At 38.4% G+C, this 23,749-nt stretch overlaps 1 protein-coding gene across 1 annotated transcript in view; it reads left to right on the top strand.

Annotated features, from left to right (window-relative positions):
* Positions 1 to 23,749, top strand: part of LOC127933201 (acetyl-coenzyme A synthetase 2-like, mitochondrial) — a 24,598-nt gene extending 849 nt beyond the window's left edge. The window contains exons 3-14 of the mRNA XM_052530002.1: positions 1,480 to 1,679; positions 2,201 to 2,376; positions 6,475 to 6,627; positions 6,825 to 6,972; positions 18,777 to 18,914; positions 19,839 to 19,931; positions 20,075 to 20,187; positions 21,392 to 21,518; positions 21,832 to 21,959; positions 22,793 to 22,856; positions 23,117 to 23,238; positions 23,444 to 23,749. Coding sequence (XP_052385962.1) covers positions 1,480 to 1,679; positions 2,201 to 2,376; positions 6,475 to 6,627; positions 6,825 to 6,972; positions 18,777 to 18,914; positions 19,839 to 19,931; positions 20,075 to 20,187; positions 21,392 to 21,518; positions 21,832 to 21,959; positions 22,793 to 22,856; positions 23,117 to 23,238; positions 23,444 to 23,620 — 1,639 coding nt within the window. The 3' untranslated portion in view covers positions 23,621 to 23,749. The remainder of the gene's footprint in view (positions 1 to 1,479; positions 1,680 to 2,200; positions 2,377 to 6,474; positions 6,628 to 6,824; positions 6,973 to 18,776; positions 18,915 to 19,838; positions 19,932 to 20,074; positions 20,188 to 21,391; positions 21,519 to 21,831; positions 21,960 to 22,792; positions 22,857 to 23,116; positions 23,239 to 23,443) is intronic.

Below are 23,749 nucleotides of genomic sequence, written 5' to 3'. Positions count from 1 at the left end.
CACACAGGGGTCATAGCAAGCAGTGTGTGTCTCTTTAAAATAACTAGGAACTACTTTCATGATGCTGTTATTTTAGATTTGCCACTAAATAATTTATTCGACTAGTGACTGGTAATAATCAGTTAGTCAGTACTGCCTCCTGATTACGTACTTGTTGTCATTGCCAATAGTAAAAATGTAGCAGTTACATTTTACTATTATTTATTTAATATTATATTATTTATTTAGTTGTATGTATTCATATTACAGTATCTATTTTGTATAATTAGCTTTTTGTATATAATGTTTTAGTAATTTTTTTATGCACTTTTCCTTTTGATTAGTTTACGTTTTTCAGTATTTTCTGTTTAGCTTAAATATAACATTTAAGTTTTAGTGGTTTTAGTATGTTTTCTGTCAGTAATTTTTTCATTAGTCTATTTTCTTTAATTAATATTTAAATGTAATTTATTTGTAAGTTAATTAAAATGTTTTTAGTTTCTATAAACAGTATCAACAATGCAAGTTGTTGTTCCAGCTGGATTGAGATCTAACAGCATTATTTTCCTTATGAATTCCGACTAAGTCTAGGATTGTAGGTTTTCATTTAGATTACCTTTGCAGTCATGTAATGCTCACCTCAAGTTAATCTTTAAAAACATTAATAATTTAATAACACTGCGAAATGTAATCTCAAATTGAATATCAGTTTTCACACCGTTCTCCATAATATTGTAATAGATTAGAAATCCTGGCCTTGCTGGGATTGACACGGATAACATGTAAACTACTGAACAGCACACTTAAGATCTTTGGGGGAGTTCTTTCACATGCGCTTTCTTATGGAGAACAAAGGCAGGTTTTGAGGGTCCTGTGATGGAATGTGTGCCTCCCACTCTTTAGTGCTTGAAATAAAGATTGAATATTCCTGGCAGGTTGTTTTCTCTCATCTAGCCTGCACACCGAACCTCGAAAATGAACTATTTCTAATTTTTTATGGCGGAAATGTGAAGATTTTGTGAAGAAGAAGTTCGATTGCACAAGCAGTCATGTGTGTAAAAATGACACCTTTAGAAGTGCACATGTACATGTCACTTTCCTGCTTTCATGGGTGAAAAGGAAGTAAAAAGACATTGATGTGGATTAGTATGAAAGTGAAAATTTTTTGTCCCTGGTCTCACAGTTTAGACATTTCTGTTTCTCATCTATGACCCAAGATCCTGAATAACAGTTTCTTCAGACACAATATGGCATAATAATATGTTCATTAAGCCAACAAAAGCTTGCCTCTACATTTTTGTAGTATAAATACACTATTAAACTAAACCCCATAAATGCCAGTTTGGTGCATTATGACCATGTGACTTTGTTGTTTCCGTGCAAGTGCATCAATTCAGCACTTGAACCACTTGAAATTAAACTATCACAAATTTACTTTCCCATCCGCAGTTTCCTGTTACTCAGCTGTATGTTTATATCTGTAAAACATTCAAATCTCAGGGAGCTTCTGGAGAGGACCTGTCGCCTTGCCAACACTTTAAAGAGTTATGGTATCCAGAGGGGAGAGCGGGTGGCCATCTACATGCCGGTGTCTCCTATGGCAGTAGTAGCCATGTTGGCCTGTGCTCGTATCGGTGCCGTGCACACTGTGGTGTTTGCAGGGTTCAGCTCAGAGGCTCTGGCTGGCAGAATTCAGGATGGTGAGTAAAATAATGTTGCCTTGTCATAAAGCAGTGACCTGTTTGTTTGAAGTTGTTTTTAATAGCGCTGTACTACAAATCGTTGCAAAAAATATCCATGATGTTTTTAGTTTAACTCTTTTTATTTTTATTGATGCTGTTCAATCAGAGATACAGAAAAAAAGAGAACAGCAATTGTTTCAATCTATTAACAGAGATCAAAATTAAATTATTCAAAAAGTTCCTTACTCTCCGAGTCAAACACAGAATAGAATTATGAATGTTAGCTCCATGAACAAAAAGCAAACAAACAAGTATAAAAATAATAAAAAAAAGCAATAAGTAAATACAAATATATACATACAATGCAGCAAAAGTAAGAACAATTCTGAGGACTATTTTATTTGCTGACTAAACACAACTAGAAAAGATTAAAGTCCTCTACTGGTTATTAAAGTTTTGTAAAGTTCCTTTATACTTTTCAGGAAAGCTGAGCTCGAATTTGAAGAGTAAAACTAAATTTTTCTCTTCCATATACACAGCCCAGTGCAAGTTGGTCATCACATGCAACCAAGGTGTGAGGGGCGGCCGTATCTTCGATCTGAAGCCCATGGTGGATAAAGCAGTGAAGAGCTGTCCATCTATACGGCATGTGTTTGTGGCCAAGAGAACTAACAATAGTGTGCCGATGGGCAAACTAGACATTTCTTTAGATGAGGTAAATCATACAGCAGTGACCTCCTGCAGTGTACAGAATCAAAAGCCAAATTAGAATTTGTTATTATTTGGTCTTTATATACCTCTGCCTGGACTCAACAGTAGGGATGGTCGGCAACAAAGGAGAAACGCTTTAGAATAAGTAGAATATTACATTTGTCTAAGCATCAAATACATAAACCTTTTCAATTATATTGTATCTGTGCAGCAAGCCACTTTCTGGTAGTTTTGCTCTTTTTAGGGTCTCATCTACCAGAAACAGAGTTTTTGCAAAGCTTTGTAATGGTTTGTAAAGTGGAGAAGGAATGTGTCCCTAAATTGTACCTAATTAGGGCACAAAACTAGGAGTATACTGTACTTCTAATTCTACTTCATTTTTTGAGTAATTGGGGCACAGTCCATCTTGTTTTTGTCTTGCCAGAAGTGCCTGTGTTTGACTGTCTCTCTCGTGATGTTCACCACTCTAGAATTGGTCATAGTGGTCACATGTTGGCCAGTTTGACAGTATTCTATTTGTAGGGACAGTTCAAGGAAATACAAGATTACATGTGATAAAAATAAATAAAATAAAAACAGTAGAGGATTACTGTGTAGAAAAGCTGGTCTGGGCCTCGGGAAACTCCACATGGTGTTTAGATGGGCTTAAGAGTTATGTTTTAAGATTATTGTTTTGTTTGCAGGGTAAATATCATGTTTAATCTCATTATTTGCAGAAAAGACATTAGTCTCCAACATTAACAATGGCAAAACAAGTGGAAAATCCATTTAGACTAAACATACATTATTATTAAATTACACAACAGATAGAATAAAAGACCATAACAATGGAGGGCATGACTGAAAGTTAACTCTTGATTGCTGGACAGAAACTCATATTAGACATCCAGGTGATTAGTGAATCTATTTAATTCAAATATATAAAGTCAGTAATCATAACTTTAGTCAGTTAAAAACCTCATAATCATGAAAAGTTTACATTTGAGTTTTGCAACAACACCCAAATACAGTAACAGCATTAATGTGCATATGAAGATTTAAGTCTTGAAGATATAAAGTAAATAAATTAGGTGTCATCAGCGCAGACACCATGATCCACTTACTAAACATAATCCATTGCGATGTATTTGTTATTAAATGAATTTACATTTCGCCAGATTGCCCTTCATCCAAGCCCTCAGATTACCTGCGCTCATAACATTAGCACAGAATCAGAATCAATCACCAAAAGAATCACTTCGGTTCAGACATGCTGTGAGCATAGACAGTAAAAGAAATGGACACAGCGTCCCCATTGGAACTCAACTGAGACAAGTGAAGCCCGTTTTTAGCGTTTTTTAGCACTTCCTTTTCTGACGCGCAGACTCAAACGAAGCTTGACGACGTCAGCAACCTGTCTGACAGATGTAAATCTTCTAGTAGCTGTGCGTGCAAACTGTCATCGTTAATCTTGCAGAGACGGCGAGCTTGAGCGGGGAGTTCTTTTGCGTGAGTGAGCAGGAGTAAGTATTCTGATTAATTATTTTGTATAGTATTTTAAAATGTAACGCCAGTACGCCATATTAAGTTAATTGCCTGCAAGCTTCTCCTCCTGTCTGTACGGTAATGCGACAGAGAGTCGAGTGGTTATGACGCAATCATTAGCCTATTTTTACAAAAACTGTATCTACGGGGCCATAATGTAACATAGAAGGTAATGGAGCCCTTTATACATTGTCGTGTATCTTTAGAAATAAATAATGGACAACTGGAGTCTCTAAACGCCTCAGATGTAAAGTTATTCGCTGTCAAAATGACGGCAAAATGAATGGGAGGTCAATGGGATGCTAACGCAAGTGAAGTTCTGCTACAAGATGGCGGCACCCGGCCGACTTCAACTTCCGGGCGACTTCCTTGCCGCCTGGCTGTGAGTCAGTTGGCTTCACGCTGAATCGCGCATGCGCAGTATAATCAGCTCCTCGGTTTTAGAATCGGACGTGTCCAAAAGAAATGGTTTTCGGTTCAGTGTACTGATGATCCGAAAACCGATGCAACCTGATCTTGACTCGAGAACGAGAATCGCTCTAACCAGCACGTGCTGCAGTTCAGATCATCAGCTGCTCTACTCGTGTTCATGTTCTGTTTACTACAAACTCAATTTGTGAATGTGTCATCATTAACTATAAATACAGTACAGATATTTCATAAATCATCCCTTATTCCTATTAAACATAAGAGTCTTTAGAGTCTTAATTATTGTCCAACTTCCCTGAAAACCCATTTGGCCTATACATTATATACAATATACAGATTGGAGACATTCATCTAAAAAAAAAAAAATTATATATATATATATATATATATATATATATATATATATATATATATATATATATATATATATATAAATAAATATATATATATATATATAGTTATTTTATCACACTTTCCGATGTTTAACAAAATAATTAAAAAATTACACGCATGCGCAGTATCATCAATTCATCGGTTCTCAAATCGGAAGCGTCCGACAGAAGCGATTCTCGGTTCAGTGTACTGGTGATCCGGAAACCGAAGCAACCGGTTCTTGACTCGAGAACGAGAACTGCTCCAGCAGTGGGCGTGTTCCTTCATTATCTGGCTCGGCTTGGTGTTCATCTTCAGTTCGGTCTTTACAGCAGTTCAGTCAGTGTACTGTTTGAATGAATTACTCCGGGATATTGGTTTATTCTGACTCAGAGGGGGTGTCAGTCACGTTAAAAAAGTTAACAGTTTAAGTAATTTGTGGATTAAGGCTCATTGGAGACGTGAACCGTTTCAAACGATTCAGTTCGATTTGGTGAACTGGTTCAACTGGTTCACTTAGAAGAACCGGTTAAATTAAACGATTCGTTGACGAATCGGCCATCACTAAACCGTCCGAAAGAACGTGTCAGCTGCTTCGCGTTTTCTGTGTCTTTACCATAGACTGTATAGGTCTTTACACAGCTGGCGCGATGCTGCTACTGTAGGTGACATAGAGGGAGGCCGCCGAGGCGCCGACAGACCAGGATCTTCACGACAACAATATCATGTTGAGCATAAATATAAAGTCTAAATGGAGTTCATTTATAAATGGACTGCATTTATATAGCGCTTTCAACAGACCACTTGGCCATCCAAAGCGCTTTAAAAGTTGCCTCACATTCACACCCCGACTGCGGTGTCAGCCATTCAAGGAGCCATCCAGCTCGTCAGGAGCAGCTGGGGTTAGGTGTCTTGTTCAAGGACACCTCGACACTTGGTCATGTGGAGCCGGGGATTGAACCACCAACCTTTCGGTTTGTAGACAACCTACATGAACCACTGAGCCACTGGCGCACCACTGTTAAAGGACACCGTCAACAGTTTTGACGGCAAAATAGACTATGTTTGACAGGTGCAATATGCCAGTGTGTCACCGGTCTGAGGTTTTCAATAGGCATCATGCGAGTGTGAACATCACTACTACTAGGGGGAAAAAAACGATTGTAATTTAAACGCAGCTGCTGTAGGCATTTAAACAGACCTTTGCTCTCAATTCCAATCGGTCCAACGCAATAACGAAATCTGAGCAGGTCTAAAAACTGAAACTGTAGACGCTGCACTTTACACTTTGGAAAAGTTATATATATATATTTTAAATATGAGCAGGCCTACAAGCTGGGATTGGTAATGCTGCACTGTAATCATAGTTATTTATTTATATTTTTCATTATATTTTATTATATGATATTTGTTTGAGACTGAGTGTATTTTATTTAGTGGAGAACTTTGCAGCAGTATTTTATTTCTTATTCTTTTTTAGTATATATACATTTTATTAAAAAGTATTTTAAAAGAGTGTAAACAAATTGTAAAAAAAAGTTTATAGTTATAAACAACCTGCAGTTTAATGTTTGCATTTCTTTCCCTAACTGTACCGAAAATGAACCGAACCGTAACTTTAAAACCCGAGGTACATACCGAACCATGATTTTTGCATACCGTTACACCCCTAATATATAGTATTTACCATTTATACAGCAATACACACAATAAAACATGAAAAAAATGGTGCTGATAATATAAGTAAAATGCTATGCTCTTTTTATGTCTGTTCCAGGTGATGGCGGGCCAGTCGTCAGTGTGTGCTCCAGAGCCAATGGACAGCGAGGAGATGCTGTTCATGCTGTATACCTCAGGTAGTACAGGTAAACCCAAGGGCATCGTGCACACACAGGCCGGTTACCTGCTCTACGCTTCCCTCACACATCAGGTGTCTCTGAGCTTTTCTGATCACATGCATGCTGTCAAACTAAATGTATATTTATATGTGTATTAGTGTATATGCGTGTGTGTTAATATATAGATTTTTTCAAAAATGATTTCCAGACCTTTGACTGGTATAGTATATGTATATTATAGGATATGATGTTTAGCGTTTGATGTCTGTCTACCTATCTGTTGTTGCAGTATGTGTTTGACTACACACCTGGAGATGTATTTGGCTGTGTTGCTGACATCGGTTGGATTACGGGGCACACATACCTGGTGTACGGACCCCTGTGTAACGGAGCCACATCTGTTCTGTTTGAGAGCACACCTGTGTACCCTAATCCAGGTGAGATATCAAGAGAAATGACCAATACTAATGATCCATGCAGTATAGATAATGTGCGCACTCTATCTCTTTTTCAGTTGCAGATTCAGTTGTGGTGTAGTGGTTCCCAACCTTTTTCAACTCGGGGCCCACACAACCAAACACATATGTTTGCGCGGCCCACTGCAAAAAAAATTAACTGTCCCCGCTATTGTTGGGTTAATAACTTAGTACTCAGAAGCTAGATTGTTAACTGTATATATTGAATGAACTAGGGCTGTGCTATCGCGATTTCTTTGATCAATTTTGCGAATTCGATTTTTATCATGATTTTGACACACACAGATATTTACAGTCATAAATGCATTCAGAATGAATTTGAAACATTTTTCCAAAAGAAAACCAATTAGCTTTATCAAAAAGTTGTAATGTCTCTATAACAGACATAATTAAAAATTATCACTATAGTGAAGGTGTAACAAAATGTATAGACTTATGGCAAAAAAATATAAATAAATAAATCCCGTGTCCAGTGACTTTTTTTTTTTCTTTTTCTTTTTTGCCATGCATTGTTCATAGAGCTCTTTAATTGTAGTGGTGCCTCAGTTGTTGAAATATATTTTGTAGCAACAATGAGTTGTACAGAATAATTAACTCAAATGATATATAGGGAATTTGAATAATTAATCAGGAATATGATTAATATTTATATCTCATATGACAGTTACAATAAATTGTATTGATTATGAAAAATAGCTCAATTGTCTATACCAATAACTAATTACAGGGCACTGTAACTTACTCATTAATATGTCAATATTCCATTCTTCATATAAATTATTGTGATATCTCTTACTGTAAATTACTGCAAATCAAACAGTGGTTTGTCCAGAAAACCAGATTCACCTATCAATTTCAATAAAGTTATCACTTCTTATAATTCAAGGAAAAATATTCTCTGGCCATGAAAACATTATCCTATCCTTATGATAAATTTAGTTTCTAAATTTAAAGCTTGTAGCTAAAGATCAGACATCTCAGTGTGACTCGTAATGTGAGTGGGTTGGAGGCCAAGAATCATCATAAATATATGGGTTTTAATAATTGACTAATAATACATCGAAACTACAAATCACACAGAGTAAATATGCGTACGACAATACAGACAGTAAACTTTATACAAGACATAACGGAATCCAAATGAGGGAGAGAGAGAGAGAGAGAGAGAGAGAGAGAGAGAGAGAGAGAGAGAGAATGAAAGACTTTTGACTTTTAACAACTCTTTAATCACCACAAAAAACTAAAAACGTGTTACTTTTCCATACTCAATACAACCACTGTACAGGTATGAAAAATAAATAAATTAGGTAAAATCCAACAATCTGAAAAACAGACAACCCAAGAGAAATGGAGAAAAAAAAAACATTAAAAAACATCATATAATTTTTTTTTTTTCATCATACATAAATATTCAGAAATCCATCACAGTCAACTTCACAAATACAGTTATTAATGTATTTAAAGGTCTCTATCCATTACTAAATTGTAAAATGTAAATTCAAACTTTAAACGTGATTTTATCAACCCTCTAAAAACCAAAGTAACATCAGTCTGCCCCATTCCAGCAATCATATTCCTGCGTGACAGCAACATAGCCAACTTTGCTTGGCCAAAAACAAAATTTACTAATACATGGACCTCCCTTTTGGAATGTTTGTATTTAGGACCATAGATAAAGAAGTACTTTAGTAAAAACCTCCCCTAGCTTACGACAGCATTCCTCCAAAAAACAAAACAGAGGAACAAGCCTTTCACAATCAGAGAATAAATGAAAAACTGTTTCTGATTGTCCACAGAAAGGGCAACCCTCCCCTACCTGTGGATCAATGTGTGCTCTGTGTCTGTTCGTAGCTATTATTCCATGCACAATCCGCCACTGTAGGTCTCCAGACCGTTTCTCAATGAGGGGTTTGTACAAGGTCCTCCAACTACCTTTGGGTGAAGAGCCTGACCCAAAAAAGTCCAACCACTTTGACTCCTTCACATTCTCCAGAGTATGACAGTGAAGAGCCTTTACACACATCTCATACAGTTGCTTCTTCCCAACAGCCCTAAAAAGTTCTGACTGCGGTGATGCAAAGGACAGGATGTTGCCTTCTATTTCTTGCCACTCACGATTTTTCGCTGAAACCTCCAGGTCTGGGAAGGTTAATACTTCCTCCTCAACAGGCACAACCAGGGACACACTGTAATTTTGCGGCAGTCGTTCCTGCACTTCGATCAGAAGCCTCTGAATAACTCGAACAGATCTTACGCCAAGCTTAAGAGCCAAAGTCTCTGCAGACAACCAGCCATCCTCGGAGGCTAGATGTCTTACTTTAGTGATGTTTGTGGAATGAGCAGCATTTCTCAGAAAAGGGGTGTAACGATATAGATCTCCATACTCATCGGGAAGAAGGAGGCGGGAACCGGCGCACAATCAAAACATTTTAATAATTGAAAAATAAACACAAAACGGCGCACCAGCCCCTCACGGACGACTGGTGCGCATAAATAAAAAGCAAACATAAAATAATGTCCCAGGCCTGGTCCTCTCTCCTCCTTCAGGGTCGTCGCTCCAGTTTTATATCCTTCCATCTCCTACGTGGGACTCGATACCAGCGGTGGGGCGCAGGTGCAGCTCATCTTCAATCACTACACCTGGCCTCACTCCTCGTTCCCACGCCTCTCGGCCTCGCCCCACTCGCCACAAGGGGATTTAAAAAAAGTAAATTCAAATGCAGGGTTGAAAAACAAAGGTTCTTCCTTTAGCCACTGAAAATGAGAATCACCTAAATCTCGAGAAATCTTGAAAAGTGTCCATGATTTTAACACTGACTTGTGAAAGGGTGTCAGACCGCTTAAGTCCAGTTTATCACAGTCCAATAAAAACAAGTGACGATCAAATCCCATCCTTCCTCCTCTTCCCAGAAGGGCACAAGCAACCCCAAACCAAACGACGTCCTTTCCATAAAGAAGCCTTTGAGCGGTCTGGAGTCTGAAGGCCTTTATCCGTGATCTAATATCGATGAGCCCCTGACCCCCCTCTTGTCTCGGCAGAAAGAGGACTGAGGCTTTCAGCAATTGTTGTCCTGACCAGAAAAAGTCTATCAGTTGTTGCTGAATGTCTCTTACCAAGTCTTCAGGGGGCTCTAGCACCATCATTCTGTGCCACAAAGATGAGGCAACCAGATTATTACAAACCAGTACTCTTCCCCTGTAGGACAGCTGGGGTAGCAGCCAATGCCAGTGAGACAACCGAGCACACACTTTCTCCACTAGACCTTCCCAGTTTTGCTTCATGTATTCATCAGTTCCCAAGAACACACCTAGATATTTTAAACCTGCCCTTCCCCATTTCATCCCCCCTGGAATTAAGGGACCATCACTATCTTTTCCACACCAAAAAGCCTCACACTTGGCCCAGTTAACCTTCGCAGAGGAGGCTTTACCATAACATTTTAAACTTTCTTCTAGATGTTGAATATCTCTAGGGTCTTTAATTAAAACCGTGACATCATCTGCATAAGCAGAAAGTTTAACAGGCAACTGAGGAATCGGTGTATTAATTTGTAGACCCCTTAAGTCTCTTCTTAGCGTACATAATAAAGGTTCAATGATGATACTATACAGCTGCCCTGAAAGAGGACAGCCTTGTCTGATACCCCTTTGAACCATTATAGGAACACTAAGGCCACCAGCCATTTTAATTAAACATGTAGCTTCAGAGTAGAGTAGTCTTATCAGTGAAATCAAATTATCCCCAAAACCAAAGGCTTTAAGCATTTCAAAAAGGTAGACATGATCTACCCTATCGAAAGCCTTTTCCTAATCCAATGACAAAAACCACACCTCAACATTGTTAAAAGAAGCAAAATCAAAAAGATCTCTCAGCAAATGCAAATTGTCTGTAATAGATCTACCCTTGATACAATAAGACTGGTCCTTATGTATGATTTGTTGCAGTACAATATTTAATCTTTTGGCTAGGCATTTGGAGAGAATCTTATACTCTGAACATAGAAGTGCCACCGGCCTCCAATTCTTTAATAAAGTTAAGTCTCCTTTTTTGGAAGCAAAGTTAAAACCGCACGCTGGCAACTCTTAGGGAGACTTCCTTCAATAGTTGATTCCTGAAGAACTTTAAAAAAGTCATTCAAGCTCCTATAGAACTCAGTAGGAAGACCATCTATTCCGGGTGTACGGCCTAAAGAGAGTTCCATCACCGAGGCAGTAACCTCATCAAAAGTGAGTCTCTTTTCCACAAATTCCTTCTGCTCTGAATTAAGGACAGGGAGATCCTGTAGAAGTTCTTTTCTAGCATGTCCATCTGAGTTTTCAGCAGCAAAAAGAGTAGAGTAAAAGTCTACAGCCAGTCTGCGCATCTCCACCGGATCAGAAGTGATACGCCCAGCACTGTCCTTCAGGCTGTACATCTGCTTATCCTGAGCAGCTTTGCGTTCCAAATTAAAGAAAAAAGAAGTGGGAGCATCCATATCTCTCACTGTTAAAAACCTGCTCCTTATGAGCGCACCCTTTACTTTTTTATTTAAAATCGAACTTAAGGAAAGTTTCTTTTCAGTCCACTTTTCTTGTAAACCAACAACATTGTTACCAGTCATATTTCTCTCAATAGCAATAATTTCTTGTTCCAGTTGTTCCAATGTCTTCTTTAAACACAAAGTGGAATAAGAAGCATATTGCTGACAAAACAATTTTATGTGTGCTTTCCCCACTTCCCACCACTGAATTATGCTATCAAAACGGGCCTTTTCCACTTTCCCCAAAAAACTTAAATTTCTCAATAAAAAGTTTATCTTCTAAAAGTTTTATGTTGAAATGCCAATAATAACTTTTGTGAGGTCTTATGTCCAAGACACAATCAACTCACACAAGACACAATAAGTTTATGATCAGAGAAGGATATGGGGACAATAGTTGTATTTCTAACTCTATTTCTCATATTTCCAGATACATTAAAACGGTCCAAACGTGCAGCAGAAATCAGACCAGTGCCGACTTTCACCCAAGTGTACTGTCGTGTTGAAAGATTGTGCTCTCTCCAAACGTCTAAGAAATTCAGGTTCCCAATCACACTGGCTAAACAGCGTGCTGACTGTGAATGCGGCTCCTCCCCATTTCTATCAAGTGTAAAGTCCACTGTGCAATTCCAATCCCCACCCAAAACAATAAAATCATCATTCTGGTTTTGCCTTAAATAGTGTTTCAGCTTAGTAAAGAGTTTAATTCTATCAGGGCCAGTATTAGGGGCATAAATGTTCACGAACAAAAAGAAAAAAACACTTATTTCTGCCCTTACAATTAGCAACCTTCCGGGTTCTAACTCATGTTTCATTAAAATTTTGGCTTTAAGAGCAGGGGAAAAAAGCACAGCCACCCCTGCACTTAAATTGGTCCCATGACTGAGAACATGTTCACTCTCCCACCACAGCCTCCACTCTAACCCATTGCTTTGATTACTATGAGTCTCCTGAAGGAAAATAACATTCAGCTCTTTCAAATTAATTATTTCTGTTAACAAATGATCTTTTCTTACATCCCTCATCCCATTCACATTAAGGGATCCCAATCTTAAGATCTCCATAAAGACAAAAATGGAAAAGAAAAGACAGAATAGAAAAGAAAAACTGATACAAGTCAGTATATTCATTTTGCTTTCCCTCTTTTTAGCCTCTCTTTTTGTGTTAAAATGCCTGCTTGTCTAATGGCAGTAATATGTTTCTTCAGCCGAAACCACTTTTGTTGTGAAATTTCATTGTAACTACAGACTTTTCGTGCCCTCATCACAGAAGATACAAACTTATCGAGGTCGGGGAAAAAATTGCGGACTTCTACACCTGCTTTACCTTTTGTTTTGTCTAGAAAGGCATTAATTTCCTCAACAGAGTACAAATCCTTATCATATTCTCCTGCCATATCCGTGGAATTTGACCATTGTTCATCATCTTTAATGCGATCATCAGTTTTCTGAGATAAAATGTCTAGCTCATCAGCCAGGCCCTCCTCAGACCCTCCTGCTGTAGCTGCAGCAGAGGATACACACATCTCTTCATCACCGCTAGTAACATCAACAACCAGTGTTGAGTACTCGAGACTCGGACTCGGTCTTGGACTCGGTCTCGAGACCGTATTTTAATGGTCTCGGTCTTGTCATGGACTCGTGTGCATTTTGACTCGGTATTGACTCGGACTCGAACATATTAGGAATCGGACTTATGCCCGAGTCCACTCGAGTCCCAATCAAAATATTTCATGATTATTACTGTATGTTAATGTTTCTTTAAATTGATGTATGATTGATACATCCAATGACTGGTGATTTTCTTGTGACGTGAGACGTTAGGCCAGCGACACACTGGATGCATGGCGCAAGCGTCTCAGCTGCGTGGCGTGTCTGTTTTTAATTCGGCTCCCATGTTAACAGGTTAGAGCTTGCAGACTGCCTGCGTGAGACGCGCATCCCAGGCGCAGCTCGAGCCGCGCGGAAAATGCGTGCATGCTAGAAATAGAACCGACGCCTATTTTTATTGTTGGAAGCGTTTTCCAGGCAAAATAAACTAGGAAAATATGTTTATATGTCACTTGTGTCATTATGTACACAAATACATATTAATTCATGACATTTTGATATTTGAAAGTCTATAGGTTGGCATAAATTCAGATATAAATGTAATTTAAAAAATAAATAATTATCGATTTTCAAATATTGCACCTGTCAAACATACTCTGTTTTGCAAGAGCCTGGTTTTTCGGCGGCCTCTCTCTATGTCTATGTCTCTATGTCACCTATAGCAGAAGCAGCGCGCTAGCGCTAGTGTGTAAAGACACAGAAAACGCGAAGCAGCCACCACGCTTCTAGCACGCAGCAGAGACGCCACGCAGCCAGTGTGTCACCGGCCTAAGTTACCCTCCTGCCATCCGCCTGTAGTGATCCCGCTTTCCAGAAATCCACATTGCTACATTATTTCTCTCAACTGTGTTATTTTTTACAAAGTAGGACAAAATGGTCACAGAAAAAAACTAATATTGTTTAATTAAATTATATAATGAATACAGACACAGACTGACTGTCTCAACACTAAACATCTCCCCCCGAAAAAATGTCTGACAGAAGGCATTGAACTTATATGGCATTTCAACCAGCTTTCTTCCCCTTGCACATACACACTTTTGCATGAAATTTTCCTGGACAGTCAGTCGGCTCTTGTGTGTATGCCCTCCGTAACTAAAAAAAACTTCGACTAGTGTGTATTTTACCCTGCATTAAACCCACCATCCAGTGAAATTAGCATTAGATTATCCGTTGCTGTTACAGAAAGTGATGAAATGGTAACTTTTGTCAGTCCCCGCTTCCTCTGCACCAATAGAGAGAGTTTTTAGTCTGGGTGGATTGATCATGAGACCACATCATGCTTGGTTGGGTAGCTGGATGGTCTCCTCACTTATTATTTTGAAAAGTAATTATGCCCATCTTTAATCTTCACAACATCTAAAGTGCACATAATCCAAGACATTTTCAGGATATTAGCAGTCATTAGTTAAGCTTCAGGGTTAAAAGTTATGTAAAAGCTGTTACAGTTGAACATTTACAGGTATAGTGGTACAGTAATGTTACTTGTACTAGAAGTGTTATGTGGAATTACAATATAGAGTCGTACAGTAATGTTATGTGTACTAGAAAGGTTATATGGATGTGTATAGTGGTACAACGATGTTATGTGAAAATGAGCACTTAATATTGACAAGTAACAATTCATAATTCTAATAAAATTACCTTTACACCACATACTATGTGGCCCTTTTACCCTTTATTGTTTCCATCATACATTTTACATACTCTTGAAGATTTCTTTAGGTCTTGTCTCAGACCCAATCTCTCTGGTCTCGGTCTTGACTCGGACTCGACCCTTTCTGAACTCGGTCTTGACTCGGACTCGACCATCTCTGGACTCGATCTGGACTCGGACTCGAATGAGCCGGTCTCGACTACAACACTGTCAACAACAGCCATAGACTCATTCTCTATTCCTCCAGTAACAGAACCAAGCTGTTCAGTGCTCAAAGGGTTTCTAAAATCACTCTCAGTATTTCCAGAACTACATCCAGGCTTTTCATTACCCATCGTACTCACCTCATTCTGTCCCTTTACTTCAGCAGCTCCCTCCACCTGTTCAGGGCCTTTTCTTCCCTTCTCCTTCGTTTGAAGAGCAGAGTTATGTATATCCATATGAGATGTGGACGGGCGCGGGTCATTTAACACTTCTTTGTGCGGACACGAAAAGCGTTTGTGCCCCAGGTCACCGCATACAAAACATTTAAGACTCTCAGTGCTAGCATACACCATGTATGAATTATCTCCATGGGAAACGCGGAAAGAAACTTCTAGTGTGCGCTCTGGTGATGTTAAGAATATATAAACGACACGTCTAAAAGAGAGCACATGTTTAAGCGAGGCATTTTTGCACCCTAATGGGATCATTTTAACTGGACTCGTGATCTTTCCGAATCTCGTTAATTCTTTAATGATGACATCATTAGAAATAAACAGAAGGACATTCGAAATGGTAATTTTAGTGGCTGGAGCGGACAACGGGGTGACCGGTACAAAAGCTTCATTCACCCATATTCCGCTCACAGTCAGCTGATTCACTAAAGCTTCACTCGTCAGAAAGACAACAATCGCTTTGTTCATTCGCGAGGCCGATAGTATATTATCGAACCCGACTTTCTCTCCTACTATTAACAGCAACTCTTTGACTGTAACACCTGGGTCTGACGCACACCTGCACCCATTATGCAGTGAGAGAACAGGTGGCGTTCCCTGCTCGGGAGCTGCCGCCATCCCGGCGTTTACAGTACCGCAACACTCGCGGTACACCAAAGGACGACCAATTCAAAAAAAAGAAAACAACAGACTATAAAGAGGGAAAAAACTTACAAGAATACTTGCTGCAATCACTCGCTGCATTCACGCACGTGCCTCTCACACCCCACGCCACACTCTCGCTACCCAGCATGCAACACACCAGATAGAATGAAAGACGGAGAGATCACAGAATGAGCTCAGGTAAGAAAATCATACACAGTAACTTTTGGAAGCCAACAACGGATCAAATCATAGCAACACTTTAAAGCAGCATTTAAATCTCCATAGAAAAGTGATACTTGCATGGCCCAGCGTGCGTGTGCTGGTCCTGGCCCAAGGCCGCGCCGAGGGACTCGCGGGAGCAACGAGGGTCGCACAGGAGAGCAGCGTGTCCGAGAACGAAGAACGAGAAGAAGAGAAGAGAGGGCGGACCTTATTCGGTCGATTCTTATGGCTTGGGATGGTTCACGCCTCTTTTCGCGTGAACAACCAATGAACGTCCGCGATCTGAAGTGGAGGGAAAGTTCCTTTGTCTCTGTGGAAACACCCACCCTACTAACTTTGGGGGTTGTTAGATTTCAGCAGTGATATTCTAGCAAGTTCTTAATTCAAGATTAATAAATTTTTCCTTACTTTGCTTTAGATAAATGGGTCTGTCAAAGCATGACGATTACACAGATACCAAAAATAATATATATATAAATGATCAAAACATGAAAATACATTCAAATGCAGAACTACCCACATTTAAAGTTTTGATTAACACATGATAAAACTGCAGATAGTCCCAATTTATATGGGAAACCTCTAATGTACCGAAAAAACAATACTATATACATTTAGACTACATTTGAGTACATTTTACCATTCTTTTGTAAGGGTTAGATTTCCTGTCCTGTTGCCCAGGGGGGTCATAAAGTTTATGAGCTGCAAAGGAGTGGGGGTTACCTAAACATGAATATTTGAGAAAGAGTTAGACTGAGGAGAAACATTTCCACTTATAAGTCATTACTTTATCCATTTACCCAGGATTAACCATTTTTATGGAATACACAAACATTCAAAATACATATTAATAAGGACTTACAAAAGTAAGGAACTTTAAGAAAGGTTTCTTTTTGTGTGTGTGTGTGTGTTAAGGAATTTGGGGGGTTTTCAGGTCTCCTTTGAGGCTCGCATAGATATCGTAAAATAATTTAAGTCCAGCCAGGCTGGCGCCAGGCCAGGCATTTAGTGCAAAAAGGGTTTCATTTGTATGCCTGAATTTAACCCATGAATCGATGACCTGCATATGCGTTACATTTGTTATACATTATACAGGTTCACACGTACTCCGATTGCAGTGTGTAAGCGGTGCAAAAGCAGCAGCGAGAGCGTGTTATTGTAAGCCGAAAGCACATTAAAATAATGCACGAGCGCGAATCTCTGTTCTCACACAGACTTCCTTTGCTCTGTCACAAAACCAGACGTGCTTGCCCGGAGAGAGTGCGCGCACTTAAAGCGTGTCTCCTCTCACTTAAACTGCGTCCTGTGCACTCACAATTCTCTATGCTCATGTGTTAGATATTAATTATTTTCGCACATTTTTATTTCTAGCCTTTCACCGCGTGCAGTGTGAACACTCTGATCCGTTAACATGGGCTCGGAAAAAAGGCGCATCACAAACAGTGTATGAACCTGGAGTAATGGCCAGTCTGTTCTGTTCTGTCAGGGCCGCGAAAAATCGTGCTATAAAGCGATTTAGTAATCGCGATGCTCAAATTGTGATTTTTATGACGATTTCGATTAATCACACAGTCCTAGAATGGACTGGCAATGAACAGAAAATAACTCGGGCTGGCACCGCTCAGCTAAATGGGAAAACCAGATCCAGCTCAACAGACAGTCAGCGGAGCAAGCAGTCAGAGGGAACACATTGACAGCCATTTATGTTGAGCTTGTTGGCAGCCATTTATGCACATTTTAATTTGTTGTTCTGTAGCATATGCAGCAAAAATATTGATAAATAAATAATAATAAGATAAATTGGTGGTTTAATCTTAAACCAATCGGCCAGCTCGAATAATGGAAGCATAGTAACAGGTTAACAGTTATTTATTTAATTATATATATATATATAAATGATGTTATTATGTTATAACTTAGACATTTTTATATGTATTAACAATATTATTATTTATTTTATTAGTAATTGGCGGCCCACTTGCAATACCACCGCGGACCACAGGTTGAAAACCACTGGTCTAGTGGTTTATTGGCATGATGAATAATTAGCATTGACATTGCCAAAGCATTGCACCGTATCTGCCGAAAAACATAAAAGGTTATTTATATTATTAAGTAAAGTTGATTACAATAAATGTTTTCAAATGCATCACATCCTGTTTAATTCTCTCTTCAGTGGAGTGTCGGTCATGTTCCTCTTCTCATCCATTCTGACAGAGGTGATGACCCCTCTAGATCATGCCAGATAGTGATAGTGTTCCTGTCCTTCCCAATCCTTCAAACTGAATCAACTTCTTTTGTTCAGTTCTCAGATAAAATGATGCGACACATTAACCTGTATAGCAAGTCTTATCTACCTTTATGAGTGTATTTTAATGGAAATGAGCCCTTATGAGTGGCTGTAAAGCAGTGTACTCTTTAAAGTGTGACCTCCACTTGAAACCTTTTCTGTGATGTTCTCCTTATAAAACCTACTTAAACCTGGTTTTCTAAAACTGGTATCAATTAGGAAATGTTTTTCTGTAATGTTTGTAGTCATAATTACTGTTGATGTTCATGTTTAAAATTGCTTTTTTTTTTGGTTCCATTACCGGTGTTCTGTTGAAGAGCTGTCTCTGGTTCTCTTCATTATCCTTGTCTTGACTGTTAGAATGTGTTTTGTGACTGTTTTTAGGTCGTTACTGGGAGACAGTTCAGAGGTTAAAGATAAATCAGTTTTATGGAGCTCCTACTGCCATCAGATTACTTATGAAGCATGAGGAAAAGTGGGTGAAGAAATATGACAGGTCATCACTGAAGACCCTTGCATCTGGTAAGCTTACAGAGGTTTAGTAAATAAATAAATACAAATAAATTAATAATACAGATATTGTAATGTTTTTGGAGGTATAATATAATATATTTTTGTTATAGTATTCTACCACTGAAAGGTTTGGGGGTCGGTAATATTTGAAAAAGAAAACCATGTACTTGCAAGGATGCATTAAATTGATCAAAAGTGATAAAGACATTTATAATTCTACACAAATATTCTATTTGTTTGTCCTATTAACTTTGTATTGATCAAATAACCCTGTAAAATGTATTATGGTTTCAACAAAAATACAGCATCACAACTGTTTTTAACATTGATAATAATAAGAAATATTTTTTGATCATCAAATCAGGATCATGTGGACACTGAAAACTAACAGTTCTAACAGTTTGTTTATCAACTTTCTCTGAAAGTCTGTGTGTATTTTTAGCAATGTATTACGACTTACCCCCAGGTTACTTTCTGTCATAGGAGGGATAAGTGCATTGCAAGGGCACAGTGGGGAAGGGGAATTAATCATCTTTTCAGGGTTTGAACTGAAGACCTTTGTGTTAACGGCCCAAAAATTGTACTTCCAACACCATGGTATAGTCAGCTCTTTATGGGAGAGAGTTCGGCCACTGTTCAAATTCAGCCTGCTTACGCTGGATGATTTTTAATGAGTCTAGTCACACAGCCTTTGAGATCAACAATGGAAAATCTGACTTTGTGCCAAACATTAAGGACACTAGACTATTGCGCAGCCGGTCTGGGTTTTGTTTGTCCCTTTAGACCCTGTCAGTTGAAAATATAGAACTAAGATTTCCTTGAATTGGCAAGTCACTCAATCAAATCAACTTAGAGGCAAGTTTTTAAGTGCAGTGTTTTGGTTGATGAATTTGTCAATATAAATGACCATGTGAATGTGTGATCTGTTGACAGTTGGAGAGCCCATTAACCACGAGGCATGGGAGTGGTTTCATAATGTGGTCGGGGATGGACAGTGCCCTCTGGTGGACACATGGTGGCAGACTGGTAAAACGAACACCCCACGAGACTCTTCTTGTCCGAGTATCGTACCCTTAGTCCTTAGTCTAGCAGCACTGATGGGATGATTTACACCATGTGTGATGTTATTTAGAAATAAATGGATGATTCACTGGGCTCTCTCTCTTCAGAAACCGGCGGGGTGTGTATTGCCCCACTCCCAGCTGAACCAGGAGCAGAGATCCGGCCTGCAATGGCTATGAGACCCTTTTTTGGCATACAGCCGGCACTACTCGGGGAGAAGGTGAATTAAATTCTTCAACAACACATCATTACAGAAGCACATCCACCTCAAAGTAAAAAAATGTAAAATGTCAAAAACAAAAAGACAACTGTCAGATATGAATTGACATTGTGAGATACAGTGATAATTGCGAGAAATAAAGTAGCGATTGTGAGATGTGCTGTAAATCCCCAATTGTAAGATGCAGTAAGATTCTAAAATATAAAGTTAAAATTCTGAGAGATAAAAGTCATAATTGTGAGGAATTATGTTTCAGTAGAGATATGATAATCTAAAATAAAGTTATATTGTAAAATAATAATTCATAATTGTGAGAAATTTGCAATTGTAAAGATATATTCATATTCTGAAAGTTACAATTTCAAATTAAAAGTCAGAATTGTTAGAAATAAGATTGCAAACATGAGATATAGTTGTCTAAAAAAAAAGAAAATTATAGTTATGAAATAAAAAGTCATAAATGTGAGATATAAAGCTGCACTTATAGAAAATAAAGCACAGTATAGTCGTAAACTGAAAAAATGGTTACAACTGAAATAAAAAGACATTTGTGAGATATAAAGCCCCGTTTGCAAGAAATGGTCACAATTGTAAAATATAGTAATAATCTGTCAAATTAAAAAGTCACAATCACAAAAAAGTGACTGTTGAGAGATACAGAGGCATAATAAAACTCACACTGTCAGACTTGTCAGTTATAACAAATAAAGTCACAGTTGTTGTATATAATGTCCCAGTGTGATATATAAAGTTACAGTTGTGAAACGGTCTCATTGTGAAATATAAAGTCAATTACAACAAATTAGTTCTAATTAGCTCTTTACTTCCTGGTTTTTCTAATGTAGTTAACACCTGTTCTAGAAAGTTGCTAGCAGACTATCCGACCTAAAGAGGGTTATATTTGTCTTTTGCTCTGCCTGGTTCTGCCTGAATCCATGCGTCCAGCTTGATTAAAGAAAGCTTTGTGTTACAGACAGTGATGAACTTTGAACCCTCAAATTCTCTACTGCAGCTGGAAAAAAAAAAAGTGAAATAATGCATGCTGAAGTGCATGCAGTCTCCTCTGAGGCGCTCTTTTGTTACGCTCCCGGGCTATTCAGAGAGATTTTTACCTCCTCCCATTAAGATCATCCAAGGAGGGACATAACCTCTCAGTGCACGTGTTTTTAGTAATGTAGAATAATCAATTTTGCTTTATCAACAGGGACAGATATTAATTGGAAATGATGTCAGTGGAGCTCTGTGCATCAGCCAGCCTTGGCCTGGAATGGCCAGAACCATATTTGGAGACCACCAGAGATTCGTGGATGCATATTTTAAACCGTACCAAGGTGAGCAAGACCCCAGAGGCTCTCGAAGCTCCTTCTTGCTAGGAAACTTATGAAACAGAAAAGTTGGAATACTTGCTGAATTATTTAACTGTTCTTTTTGACTTTGACTTCAAAGTAAGGGCATGAGAGGAATGTTAGCAAACCCTATCTGGGAAAATGTCAAAATTATCTGTTTGGATTTTTCAAATGTGCCTTCTGTTGTTGTAGATTGTACTAACTCCATTTTAATTTTCACTCCATAAAAAGTTTCAAATAAAGTTAACATGAAAGTGATCAGAGGTATAAGACAGTAAAATGGTGTAATCTGTCATAGGCCAGTATTTTTCGGGTGATGGGGCGTACCGCACTGAAGACGGTTACTACCAGATCACAGGGCGGATGGATGACGTCATTAATATCAGTGGGCATCGGCTGGGCACTGCTGAGATAGAAGATGCACTGGTGAGACCCCAGGAACCTTTATCATAAGCGTAATCTAGCATTCTTGACCCCAATGCATTCTTTCAAATCATTTGAATATCCCCGCACTGCAATAATTGGGCAAATTAGACCTGATACAAAAGTGTTCTATAGAGAGTCTGTATTTACAGAGCTATGGAAATGCACTGCGGTTACTCTAAAAGTTTGGGGTCCGTAAAGGTTCAATAATAGATTTATTCCAAGCGCACCCTCGTCTTCCTCTTTAAATTCTCAAGCTCATTATAGCAGGATTGATTTTGATTGGCTGTCAACGTTTTTATCGTTCATCAGATGGAAAAAAATAATTCTGAATGTGTTTCCAACTATATTGTTTCTCTATGCCTTTATCTTTATAATTGTGGTGTGGACTCTGCTATTCTTTAATATTGAGAACGATTTTTATAACTATATTAATTCAAAAATGACTAAATATATTATAATGTTGAAAAAGATTTCCATTCTAAATAAATGCTGTTCTTTTGAACTTTCTATTTATGAAAGAAACCTGAAAAATGTGAACAGAAATATTAAGTAGCACTTATTTTTAACATTTAATAATAGCAGGAAATGTTATAATGAAGACTGGAGTAACAGCTGCTGAAAATCCAGCTTCGTATCACAGGAATAACTGTTAAAACTATAGAATAATAGTAATATTTTGAAAAATTATTATAGTTCAAAATAGCAACCTTGGTGAACATAAGATACTTTTTTTTCAAAAACATTAAATACAAAAATATTACTGACCACAAACTTTGGAATGGTAGTGTAGAAGCAAACTTTTTGGTTGACAATGTGTGTTTCTCTGCTACTAGGATGGACATCCAGATGTTCCTGAGAACGCAGTTATCGGAATTCCCCATGAGATCAAAGGAGAAGGTGAGGCCCCCTTCGAGCCCTCGATTTGTTCTTCCTCTCACCTTTTTCATTCATGAGCCATCTGGAACACCCCCAGCAACCAGAGACCTTTTGACCACTTCCATTGTGTGCTTTACAACACCCTTGGTCATTGTGAAAACAACATAAAATAATAGATATAATTGACCATCACATAATCAGTGATCAAAGCTAATCAGATCTTACTTTGCCAAATGTTGACATGTCTCTCACTTTCTTTTCCTATCTTTCTCTTTCACCAGTTCCATTTGCATTTGTAGTTTTAAAAGAATCTGCTTCTGAGAACCAGCTTGCTGTTGTGGAAGAACTGAGACACCTAGTGGCTACCAAAATAGCTAAATATGCTGTGCCTGATCATTTCCTGGTAAAATCAGTGCCTTTTTTTATTAAACCTTGTTGTACAGTGTTAACCCTTGATTTATATTATTCTTCTGTAATTTACAAAGAATGATTATGACTGATCACAGAACAGTTTTTTTGTTTTAAAATCACTGTCAGTGCAGATCTGTTGCACAGATGGTTTGGAGATTTATTTTGTCGGCTGTGAAAGCATCTCTTCTCTCTTTAAGGTTGTGAAGCGTCTTCCTAAAACACGCTCTGGGAAAATCATGAGGAGGATCTTGCGTAAGGTCGCCATGCAGGACACGAGCAACCTGGGGGACGTCTCCACGCTGGATGACCCCTCCGTCGTTTCAGAGATCATTGAGGCCCATGAACAAAACAGAAGTCATGCAGCTAGGAAGTAGAAAAAGACTGTTGGAATGTTGCAACGTTTATTTTGAGGAAATGTGATGACAGGGAAACCGTACAATTAATTCACATGTATATGTGAGAGTAAATATGTTAGCAGGTTAAATGCTCTCATATGTAGTAAA

Source organism: Carassius gibelio, chromosome A17 (assembly GCF_023724105.1).
Source record: "Carassius gibelio isolate Cgi1373 ecotype wild population from Czech Republic chromosome A17, carGib1.2-hapl.c, whole genome shotgun sequence".
Taxonomy (NCBI): Eukaryota; Metazoa; Chordata; class Actinopteri; order Cypriniformes; family Cyprinidae; genus Carassius; species Carassius gibelio.
The sequence above is the reverse complement of the archived record's forward strand: the minus strand, read 5'-3'. Positions and strand labels throughout refer to the sequence as shown.